This window comes from Onychostruthus taczanowskii, unplaced genomic scaffold (genome assembly GCF_017590055.1).
Source record: "Onychostruthus taczanowskii isolate IOZ18803 unplaced genomic scaffold, ASM1759005v1 scaffold134, whole genome shotgun sequence".
NCBI classification, from domain to species: domain Eukaryota; kingdom Metazoa; phylum Chordata; class Aves; order Passeriformes; family Passeridae; genus Onychostruthus; species Onychostruthus taczanowskii.
Window position 1 is genome coordinate 752,352 of NW_024498507.1, and position 12,104 is coordinate 764,455.

Consider the following 12,104-nt stretch of genomic DNA (forward strand, 5'->3'; position numbering starts at 1 on the left):
AACTCAGCAGGAGACGTAAGTTTGACCTAAATTCTATACTGAGCCTTTAGCTACGCTTACTTCTTGAAGTAGAATCAATATTTATCGGTAACTATTGTCAACTAAACTAGCTTTCTTGTGGTAAAAACACTGAGCTGTTTTTTAATAGAAGTTTTAGTTTTATCTGAAAATATAGCAAGCAGAACACACTTTATAGATAGGATACACTTTTTATTTCATCTTTAAAGGTGAAAGAAAACTCACACTTACTGGTTTAAGATTATGTTACAATGTTTCTCTTTGTTCACCCCTCCCCACTTCTCCCCCTTGCCCTTTTATCCATCTCTCTTTAAAACTCTCTCTTCAGAGTTATCATCTACCTCTTCTTTCAAATGAGCACTTAGATAACTTGTGTTTGAAATCTGCAGCTTGCATTTTGGACCAGAAGGGCATGTGTGCCTGAAGGTTGTCTTTTCATTTTCCTGCTTTCTTTTCTTCTGCTGTGGATCAACTGACCTGACAGGATTGTCTGCAAAACTGCCTTGCCTGATCATCAAACTCCTGCTAGAAAATGTAAATGATGCCAAAACAAAGAAATCTAAAAGTTATGATGATCTGAACTGACAGATATAATTTAAAAGACTCAGAATGCATGCATTCAGTATTGGCAATACAACTGCAAAATAGCTGGTTTTGTAAAGGATGTGGTCTGCCTAATTTTCTTCCTGGTTCAGTAACTGTATATACTGGGTTGACCCTGACTGGATGCCAGGCACCCACCAAAGCTACTGTATCCCTCCCCTCTGCAGCTGGACATGGGCAAGAAAATATAAAAGATGGTTCATGGGTTGAGATAAGAACTGGGAGAGATTGCTCATCAAATACTGTCATGAGAAAAACAGGCTGGAATTAGATGTATTAGTTGAATTTATTAGTACCAAAATCAGAGCAGGATAATGGGGAGTATAAAAACAACTTCCCCCTATTCCTCCCTCCTTTCTAGCTCTACCTCCTATCCCCATCAGTGCAGGGAGAGAGGGAATACGGGTTATGGTCAGTTCATCACAAGTTTTTTTCTGCCACTGCTTAGGGAGAGTTATTCCCCTGCTCCAGCAGGGGGTCCCTGCCATGGGAGACAGTTCTCCAAGAACTTCTCCAACATGGGTCCATCTCATGGGCAACAGTTCTCTACAAACTGCTGCAGTGGATCACTGTTCCTGGGGTGCAGTCCTTCATGAACAGGCTGCTCTAGTGTGGGTCCCCCACAGAGTCACATCCCACAGGAAACCTGCTCCAGCATGGGCTTCTCTCTCCACAGGTGTGCAGGTCCCTGCCAGGACCCTACTCCAGCACAGGTTTTTCACAGGGTGGCAGCCTCTTCTCAGGCATGCACCTGCTCCAGCCTGGGGCTCCTCCACCAGCTGCAGGTGGATCTCTGCATCCCCATGGACCTCCACGGGCTGCAGGGCACAGCTGCCTTGCCGTAGGCCATACCAGGGGCTGCAGCGAACCTCAGCTCTGGTGCACAAAACACCTTCCTCTCTTTCTGCATTGACCTTGGTGACTGCAGAGTTGTTCCTCTCACGTGTTCTCACCCTGTTCTTTTCTGGCTGCAGTTACATCTGTGCAATCATGTTTTTTCCCCACAGATTTCTTAAATCTGTTATCACAGGAGTGTTACCACCATTTCTGACTGGCCCAGCCTTGGCCAGCAATTCCCATGTGTCTGGGAGCCAGCTGGATTGGTTCTGCAGGGGGTGGAAGAAGTTTCCAGCAGCTTCTCACAGAAGCCACCCCTGTAGCCACCCCATCCCCAGTACCACAACCTGGCTTAATAAAAAAACCAAAACACATATCAATTTATAGTTGAGGTGGCAGGCAGCTTTGCCTGTATAGATAACTTGCGCAGTTTGGGATAGATTGCATTTAATTTTTACTTTCTCATTTTAGCACTGAAAAATGTTTATGCTGTAGTAGGTACAGTATTTACACAGCATGTTACTAACTGTGCTCAGCATAAATTCATGAGGATGTATAGTGCATGCACCTTGCATAGATAATTTGTGCTTAGAGACAGAAAAAGCAATTTCTAACTCCAGGTGTTTCCTCCTCAGTTTTTGCTGCATTTGCTAAATACATTTCAAAATACACACACAGCACTTGCATCCAGATAAACTGTGCTAAATATTAGTAGCCTGCTCAACTAACCGGAATACAACATCCCTAGAAATGTGGTGTTAGTTTAAAAACAGCAACAACAAAACCAAAAAATATACCCTCACAACAAAAAAAAAAAAAAACAAATTAAACCAAAATCAAGTAAATGAAATGTTGTAGAATTGTGTTTGGGCAGGGATTATTCTGCTACCTTTTTCTTCCAATGCACATGTGCACATCTTGATTAAAATCTGAGAGTAGTTTTTTGTTGTTAGTATTGCGATAATTCACATCTTAATCTATTAATTTGTAATGCACAGAATATAACTGAACAGAAATAATCCTTTGTTGTCTTTCAGAATAGCAGGTAACAGACAACTGATTAGGTTGACAACAACCTTCTTTGCAGTATCTTTTAAGTAAAAGCAAAATGCAAATATATTAAAAGGGTAAGGGAAGGAAATATTCCCAACACAGAAGCAAAGACTAAGAAATACCCTGACCTATTTGAAGAAGCATGAACTGCCTGTAAGTACGAACTTTGTTTAGAAACCTTCCAAAATCCAAGCTGCTTACATAAAACTCTCTGAAAGAGAATTATTTTTAACTGTTGAATACAATTTTTTGTTGGTGGTGAAAGTGGTAAAGCCACTTTGAGTGTATTCTGTAAACGTGGACAAGCAGATCTGAAAATCAGTCTGGCCTTCTCAGAACTCACACTTAAAAATGTCCCTTAAAAAAAAAAAAATTACTTGAAGGTCTGATCATATTTGTGTGTGACAGGATGCAGCTGCTGTAGAGTGTCCTGGTCTGGCTTTATTGTGTGTGAAAGAGGCAACCACAAATCTGTATTTTATAATAGGTATATTAGTCAACTGTGTGTAAAATGGTGTATTGGAAAAGATGAAGACCTCCTTAACAGCAGAGGTGCCACAAGAGGGTGCTGTGTCTGTGATTTTCGTAGCTACAAAATTTGTACAGATCTGACATGTCATTCGGTCTGAAGGGGGTCTCTGAAATTTGAGGGTATTAAGCATATAGACATCCCTATCTCTTGCACTTAACTCCATGTCTTCAACTTGCACCCTGGCTCTTGGAACAAACAGGCTCTGAGATGAGAGCACCCTGTAATAGACTAAAATTGGTAACTGCCTGGTATTCTCCCTTCAGGTCACAATTGAACAGGAACACACTATGTCTGGGTACATTGATGCCTAAAATCCCAACTCTAAAAATTGCTGCTTTCACTAAGATAATGCCCATTTATTGCACTAATTTAAGCACAGTTATTTGTCTAGTAAACCACAAAGCCTTTACTATTTTCATGCGTACTGAGAATTGTGACTAATGTTTTTCAACTACTTACCCCGGTAAAAATTGTACTAAAGATGCTTTCAAACATGAGGTGTTCTTCTGCAAGAGTTCATCTATCATCCCAGGAAGAAGGAAAAAAAAAAAAAAAAGGCATGACGTACTAAAAATTATCCATGTGTGACAGCACATGGAGATGTCTCCATTTGGACAAGACTCAAATCTTTCTTACAGAAACTATCTGAAGTTTTTATAACATTAAGCTGAAAAGTTATGTCGTGTATAACATGACATGAAGTACTTTTTGAAAAACACCTTGGTGGTAAAAAAGGACTTTAAATTCTGTGAGCTAGGTGACTGACTGGGTATTTGGAATTTTCTTCTCATCTTCATCAAAAAAGATAAGAAAAATACATACTAGTAGTTTGATCAAAAGCTTTAAAGCAATTGCATTGACATGCCCACCAGCACTGGGAAGTGAAGGAGAAGGTCCAACTGCAAAAGAGGAAGTTTTCAAAAATAAGGAAATGTGTATTAACCTTGCATTCAGTACCTTAAATCACTGATTGACTCACACTTGATTGCAATGTGCACGCTTTGTACATGAAAGCTCAGAGTTCAGAGTCAGTATGATGCCACTTAATGCTTTATTTCTAAAGCTTCCAATTCAATTTAATTTTGTATACTGCATCATCACCGCTACCTTTTTTTTTCCTCACATTTTTCAGCTTGGTGGCCAATGCATACAGTAAGAGATCAGGAAAGTTTTCATGAAGTCATCAGTGCTCTGGTAAGGTCAACAAGAATACAAACACAGAACCTACAACTTGATGAAAATCCAGCAGTGAGACAGGGGTAGTGTAATGTATGGAACTTCATCATGCATGTTCCTGTCTGTTCTAGGAAAATGACGTTATTTTTAACAAAGCTCTAAATTATTTAGTCTTGTAATAGCAGATGTGCCCAACCCTGTGTCTGACAGAGTAAATATTAAAATTAAGAAAATAAATTATTCTGTGTGATCCTTGCCAGGATTTTCAAAAGCAGGCTCTTACTGAAACGAGATCTGTAACTTCATAGAGTGACGGGCTTAAAAAGTTAACAGTTCTTGCATCTTGTATGCAAAAGATGTAAAAGACATGTCTTGTACAGAGCCATGATAAAAAAATGAGTAGTAAACCACCTCTTAAAATAAGTTGGTTTGATTTAATAATCAATTTAATAATTAAAATCCAGTCTCATAGTCTTGCTATCCTTCAGGGAATTTCTGTATGTGCCATTCAGAAAATTACTTAGGCAAAGCCTCACCCTGAAGAATGGCACTCTCAATCTGTAGCAGTATTTCTGGGAGAGATTTTTCTAGACTGACAGTAATGAAGTTTTCTGGTGCACTGGGTGGCTCTAGAGTATCAAACTGAGACTGGAGAAGTTCAGGTGGCATAAAATGACCTCTCCGCTTCTTCAGGCGGTCTGCAATAATGTCCTTAGGTCCATCCAAATGAACAAAGAGGATCTTCAGTGCTGGGTTTTCTCCTGGTTGCTCTGGCTGGTTGCTTTCAATTGCAGATGCTCCACCAATTAACACACGCCTGTACAACTTCTTCAGTGCAGAACAGGCCAGAATTGTATCTTGTCTAGATGTGTCTTCTCTATCAAACATAAAAAAAAAAAAGCACTCCAAAAACCTTTACATATCTACATGTGGTGTAACAAAAATGGCTTGTTAGTTTTGCTGAACAAGGTAGACATGCCCTAGCTCCTCAAGGAGTAGTAGCCAGCCATGGGAGTAGTGGCATTTTGACAGTGGTATTTGAGTAATTTTAATAGGATTTTGAAACCAAATTTCCAGTCCAGGTAAAGATGTGATTTGAAAATGAGGCCAAGCTAGCCAACCTTCTGCTAAAATCTCTGTTTTAGGGATCTTTTCTATAGCCTTTTCTAAGCAACCATTCTTTCCTAAATTAAATTCAAGTCTAGCACAAGGAAGTGTCAAGCTCATTTCCTTAATTGCTGAGAACAGGAACTAAAGATCCATAGAAACACCTATCTCTTATCTATAAAATTACTATACTTTTCTCTCTAAGGATAAGTGGCTGATTAGCAATACAGATCACAGTTCTTGAATACACAATATTTTCAACATCTGCTGTCACTGTCTCAGATTTAACTGTACTTTGTGTTTCCTGCAACTCATTGATAGCACTGCATCTATACTCACTTCAGCTTAAACAAGGGATTGCAGGTCAGTGAATGCACTGCATATGTATTTTCTGCTGACCAGGTTTCTTCAAATAAAGCATTTAACTCTGGGTGTGTCTGTTCCATCAAAAAGCAAATTCAGAATTAGTTGTCTCTATGAAGAGTAAATAAAATTCCTGCCTAAGAAAATATATTTTGTAATAAAATTAAAATCAGGTATACACTTACTTAAAAATCATTCTATGGTCATCAGATTTTGGTTCAAAGGGAAGTAAGAACTTCTAATACCTACCATTATCACCTAGGTAAGTCAGTGACAGCCTCAGCAACTAAAAAGTACTAATAATTAAACATTGGCATTAGGCTCTTTCAAAATACAGTTGATTTTGTAAAGTTTCCAGAGCTGGGCAGTGGCATTAAGCTTTCACATAACATGAAGCAATGGATCCAGCAAATCAATCCAGACAAATTTCTCAGTGAGAAATGAGGTATCTCAGCTCCAATGAGGTATGGTCACCTAATGTGCACAAGCAAGTAAAGCCTGGCTAAACAGTCCCTGCCCTCCCAACCTTTTCCTCGTTTGGGTTGCACTCCTGTCCCTTCATCATTGCTGGATGTTCTTCAGTGTGCCCGTGCCTCTTTCATAATGAGAAGCCCAGAACTGACACACCAGTTCAGGTGTGGCCTCACCAGTGTTAAAGGAGATGGGATGGATCATCTCCCTTTGACCTGCTGGCAATACTTGGTCTAATGTAACCCAGTATTCAGAACTTTGCTGGCCTGCCTTGCCAGAAGAGCACATTGCTGGCATATGTCCAAGTGGGGCTGTCCACCACAGCTCCCTCAGGCCCCTTTCTGCTGCTTTCCAGCTGAGTGCCCCTCAGTGTCCATAACACTGCTTGGGGTTGTTCCTTCCCAGGGGCAGGATTTTGTGTTTTCAAAAGGTTTCTACTAATTGGTTTCAACAGCCTTTCAAGGTCCCTCTGCATCAGTTACTCCTCCAAATTAGCAGGGTACACTCAAGGAAACTGTCAAACAAACTTGACACTGTATCTTATTCAAAATAACAGTATTTTATCCTACTGTTGTTATTGGTGTGTTTTGTGGTTATGTTCTTTGTAAGTAGCTAATGTCAGGCTTATTAATAAGCTGTATCCTTGCAATTATTTTTACACAGATAGTAGAAAAACAACTGTCATTGGCAACAATTTCCCATTTTATTTATCAGAGATTAGCTCACCATCAGGAGTTACTATGACAGTTTAGATTAATAAAAATAGAATGACTTTACTACCTGCAGAATTTCTTTACCACTTACATTGCTGCTTCACAATGAAGTGGGGAAAAACACTTCTGTCTTTAGCTAAAACATTTAAAAACTAGATATTCTCTTACCTCCTTAATATATCATGCAATGCACAAAGCCAAGGAATCCTGTCCTAGAAAGAAAACAAATTAGTTAAAAATTTCTCAGAAATTATTTTGAAACAATTGCTTCTAGCATCTCAGATATTTGACTAGAGGTAAATATTAACATTATACTGTACAGCAAGTTCAGTTTTGAATCTCTTTCTTCCTCTATAGTTTTGCTCCCACTGCCTGAAGGCTAATAAGAAGTGCTAGGCATATTATGAATAGGATGCTTTTAGTGGAATAGTACTTTTTATATTACAGGTATATGATGGAAGTAATATGTATGCAAGTGCAGCATGCACATTGTAAATCTCTGAAGGGCAGTCAACTTATCTCCTGCTTCTATTATACTATTCAAATATACAGCTAGAGTTATTATTTCTTTTCCCTGCCACAGTGTCATACACACACCCCATCTCCATTTTGGATCCAAGTTGAAGCTTTCAAAAACAGATCTAAATTATTTATTTGCAATAATTATATTTATGTCAGTAGCACTCACAAATAAATGTAACCACAAACACAATTTCTCAAAACTTTTGCCCATTACTTACGCAAATACGAGTAACTGATCAGATACTTACTTAATCTGCAATTTTAAGCTGATGCAAACTTCAGTCATGCCTAATGAGCACTAAAAAACTGCTCCTATTTAATGTTTCAATGCTGTTACTGCTGGGTAACCACAAGAAATTATAACATTGAAAAATAAATGCAACAATTTTTTGTTGCTATCATTACACAGTAACTTCCCCTAGGCATTCAAGAAGGCCCTCACAATTTTGCAGCTCTCATTTTTCAGAAGAGATGCTTTCGTTTTGCTGAGCACCACACAGTAGTGGTTTAGTCATGCAGGTGTGTAATGCTGCTACAGACAACATACAGGCTTCCAACCACTAGTGAAAGATCCAAGTTTTTAACCACCTTCTAGAATTTTTTTTTCTTAAAATTGGCTAAGGATATCTTCCAAAAGATTTGAAGGACTAAAAAAAAAAAGATAGGAGCTTTGCAAAATTTTTCTATTACAGCTAGATTCTTAAAGTCTTTTTCAAAATATGCTATTACTGCATCTTGCCCTGTTTCTAAGCTCTGTATGCTTTTAGATTGATTTCATATTTTCACCAGGATTGTTTAGTTTATATTCTTTGTTTTAAAATCTTTACCTACAGTCATAAGTGTATATTTATCTAGAAGTAGTGGATATTAACTTTTTAAATTCTTCCTGATTCTGTCCAGAAAAAGTGGCTTTAACTGTAGAACCACTGTCCTAATTGATGGCAAATGGAAAAATCCTTTTTTTCAAGCTGTACCATTATGCTATTAGTGCTTCAAGCATTGCCAGCCCATCAAGGGATGGGATTGTCTTGCTCTGCTTTGCACTGGGGCAGCCTTACCTTGTGTCCTTTGTGCAGTTTTGGGCACCACAATATAAGATGAATAAAAATATATTAGAGAGCATCCAAAGGAGGATGCTCTTGAGGAAGCTGAGGGGCCTTGAGGGGGAAGGTGTATGAGGGGTGGCTGAGGTTGCTTGATCTGTTCTGCCTGAAGAAGAGGAGACTGAGGACAGACCTCACTGCAGTTACAACTTGTGAGAGGAAGAGGAGGGGCAGGCAGAAAAGAAGAAACTGATCTCTTCCCTGTGGTGACAGTGACAGGACTTGAGGGAATGGCCTGAAGCTGTGTCAGGGGAGGGTTATGTTAGATATTAGAAAAAGGCCCCACCCCAGAGGGTGGTTGGATACTGGAACTGACCCCAGGGAAGTGGTCATAGCACCAGCCTGATAGAGTTCCAAAGCATTTGGTCAGTGGTCTCAGGCACATGCTGCAATTGAGAACTGTGGAATCACTGGGCTTGGAAAAGACCTTTAGTATCATCAAGTCCAACCTTTCACTGAATACTCCATGCTAATGGAAACATAAAGCAAGTGTTTACTTGTTTTTTTTTTTCAAATACTTCAAGAGATGGGGACTCCACCACTTTTCCGAGCAGTAATTTCAATGCTTAGCCACTCTTTCAGTGATGACATTTTTCCTAATACTCAACTTGAACCTCACCTAGCACAACCTGAAACCATTTTCCTTTGTCCTATTCCTTGTTACCTGGGAGAAGAAGCTGACTCCCAACTTACCACAACCTCCTTACCAGTGAGGTTCCAACTTCCTTTCCAATTGTAGAGACTGATAAGTTCTTCCCTGAACCTCCTTTTCTCCGGGGCAAGAACACCCCCACGTCCCACATCTGCTCCTCACAGGATTTGTGTTCCAGACCCTTCACCAGCACCTTTGCCCTTCTCTGGACTGACTCCAGCACCACAATGTCCTTCTGGAATTAAGGGGCCCAGAACTGGACACAGCACTCGAGGTGTGGCCTCACCAATGTGAGGTACAGGTACATGGGGACAATCACTGCTCTGGTTTTGCTGGCCACACTGTTGCTAATTGAGGCTAGGATGCCATTGGCCTTCTGGGCCACCTGAGTGTGTGCTGGCTCATGTTCACTTGCTACCAACCAGCACTCTCAGGCCCTTTTCTGCTGGACAGCTTTCCAGCCTCTGCCCCAAGCCTGTAGTCCTGCCTGGGGCTGTTGTGACCCAAGGGCAGGATCTGGCACTACACCTTGGTGAAACTTACATGATGGGCCTCAGCCCATTGAACCAGCCTGTCTGTACACCTCTGCAGCACTTCTGCCCTCCAGCAGATCAACACTTCCATCCAAATTGGTGTCACCTGCAGACTTACTGAATGCAGTCAATCCCCTCCATATCATTAATAGATGTTAACCAGGACTGGCCATGATGCTGATCCCTGTAGCTCCATTCACCAACAACCTCTGGGCCTGACCATGCAGCCACTTCTTAACCAGTGAACAGTGCACTCATCTTAGACAGGAGAAGCCAGTTTGTCTAAGAGGGATGCTTAAGGAAATGGCATCAAAGGCTTTACTAAAGTCCAGGCAGACTATATCCACAGCATTTCCCTCATCCACTAGTTTATCTGGATATAGAAGGAGGTAAAATTACAGTTCCCAAACCCGTGGTGGCTGGGCCTGATGAAGTGGTTGTCCTGCACATGCCATGTGATGTACTCAATCTGTTCCATAACCTTCTCTAATACTGAGGCCAGACTTCCTCCTTCCAACCCTTCCTGTACATGGGCCACACTGGCCAACCTCCAGTCATCTGGGACCTCCCAAGTTAACCACGAGTGGTGATAAATTATGGAAAGTAATTTGTGAGAAGGGTAACAAATTTTTGAAGTTGTTTTGTGCAGGGCCACACGATGGATTCTGTGGTTCTTGTGGGTCCCTTCCAACTCAGGATATTCTAAGATGCTATGATTCAAATCCAAAACTGCAACTCTGTGTGTGGACTGTAGAGGGGGAGATTTCTCACAAATCCTGAACCAGCAGCATACCGCTTTTGAGCTAACAAGCATTTCATAAACTACTTTTTTTTGCACAATCTTTTTTGACACAAGAAGCCTCACTCACCTTAGCAAATACAGACCTGTGTTTACAGTCAGACTAATCTACGTAGTAAACCATAAACTACTTCAACAAGGTCTGCATGAAGTTACAGAGATAAATGTGTGGACAACAGTTTTTTCAGAGCTTATTCGAAGTACCTCATCATTTAGTGGTATCCCTTCTTCCATTTTCTTCTTGTTCTCTAGAGGATGATAATCGTCTGCATCGTAGAATTTCCATCCCAACTAAGAAAAAAAAAAAAAATTATGGATCGTTCAGCTAGGCCAGGTGAGGCAACAAGGACTTCAGAATTGCAAAGACGACACCTAAGAAATTACAGGCTTCTTGCACCACAGTATGAATCACCGTTTATAGCATGATGATTAGCATGCTATAAAAAAGACAAAATAACAACAACAAAACCCCAACCAAACAACAAAAACCACTAAGGCAGCTTGGTAGCAGCAGGGCACTGAGCCGAAGTCCGTGCAGGCAGCACTGCACCAGCCAAACCCGGCTCGGGGGACCAGCAGCCCGGGGCAAGGCCGGCGCACGGAGGTGTCTGCCCGCCCCGGCATGCCTCCGAGGCGGCGGCTCCCACACGCTCCTACCTTCTCTGCCAGTCGCGACCCGACCGTGGTCCTGCGGGGAAGCACAAAGGGCCGATTAAGCACCCGGACCCGCACTCGGATCGGCACCGAGGGCTCCGGCAGCGCCGAGCCCCCGGCAGAGCCGCAGCGCCGCCGTTGCTCCGCCCCCGCCTGCCCCCCGCCCGCTACCTACTTCCCTGAGCCGCTGACGCCCATCACCACCACCAGCACCATGGCGGCCCGGAGCGCTCTGCCGCTGCCCCTTTGCCCTCCCGCGCCTCCGCCCCGGCCCGCCCTCGGCCTCCGCCGCGGGAGGCGGATGCGGGCCCGCCCGGGCCCCAGCGCAGCCGTGCGGAGAGCGGCCCAAGCGCCTCCTCTGCCCCGCCTGGGCGGCTGTCTGCGACCGCCCGCTCCCTTCTGTGGGAACCCGAGACACCCGTGTGGTGTTCCCCGCTCTCCTTTCGCCGAGGTGCTCCTTGTGCTGAAGTTACCTGATCTCCTCCCGAACCCTCTTTGTCTCAGGCTTTTGAGTATGGTCGGGCGTTTCTCTTCCAGCGGTTCCTAGCACGGTGTTCACCGTTTGCAGCCTCAGCAACACAGGCGAATTTAATAGAAACAATAATTTCTGCAGTGCATGTTAAAGTGTACATTTGATGCCCGTTGAATTCTGTATTACCCTTTGGTGAAAAAGGTCTGCCTTTAAAATTTAATTAAGGCATCGGCTGTGCTGTTACTAACTCCGTTTTAGTATTTGTTAAAGCATTGATCCAGTCATACTTTTAAATCACTGAATTACTTGTTGGGTAAGGCTGGGAAGGACCACTGATAGGGTCGTCTAGTTTAACACCCCGGCTCCAGCAGGATCCTGTAGAGCACATTAGGATTCTGTCTTGGCGGCGTTTGAGTCTTTCCAGTGAGGGAAAGTCCACAACCTCTCTGGGCCTCCTGTTCCAGTGCTCGGTCACCTTTGCAGTGCTTACTGATGT

At 42.3% G+C, this 12,104-nt stretch overlaps 1 protein-coding gene across 1 annotated transcript; it reads right to left on the minus strand.

Annotated features, from left to right (window-relative positions):
* Window positions 1-1,901: 1,901 nt before the first annotated feature.
* On the minus strand, window positions 1,902-11,466 carry IDNK (IDNK gluconokinase). The gene is made up of 5 exons (XM_041397046.1): window positions 11,312-11,466; window positions 11,140-11,170; window positions 10,687-10,773; window positions 7,042-7,085; window positions 1,902-5,096 (listed from the first exon to the last, which is right to left on the minus strand). The coding sequence occupies exons 1-5, from the start codon at window positions 11,350-11,352 to the stop codon at window positions 4,736-4,738; spliced, it is 564 nt and encodes a 187-aa protein (XP_041252980.1). The 5' UTR covers window positions 11,353-11,466; the 3' UTR covers window positions 1,902-4,735.
* Between the last annotated feature and the right edge of the window lie 638 nt (window positions 11,467-12,104).

Bases quoted from the DNA above. Each gene is read 5' to 3' on its own strand.
- IDNK (XM_041397046.1), bottom strand. From the start codon at position 11,352: ATGGTGCTGGTGGTGGTGATGGGCGTCAGCGGCTCAGGGAA. The intron at 11,171-11,311 runs GTAGGTAGCGGG...GCTTCCCCGCAG, and splicing joins GGCGTCAGCGGCTCAGGGAA to GACCACGGTCGGGTCGCGAC. The intron at 5,097-7,041 runs GTAAGAGAATAT...TATGTTTGATAG, and splicing joins TTGCATGATATATTAAGGAG to AGAAGACACATCTAGACAAG.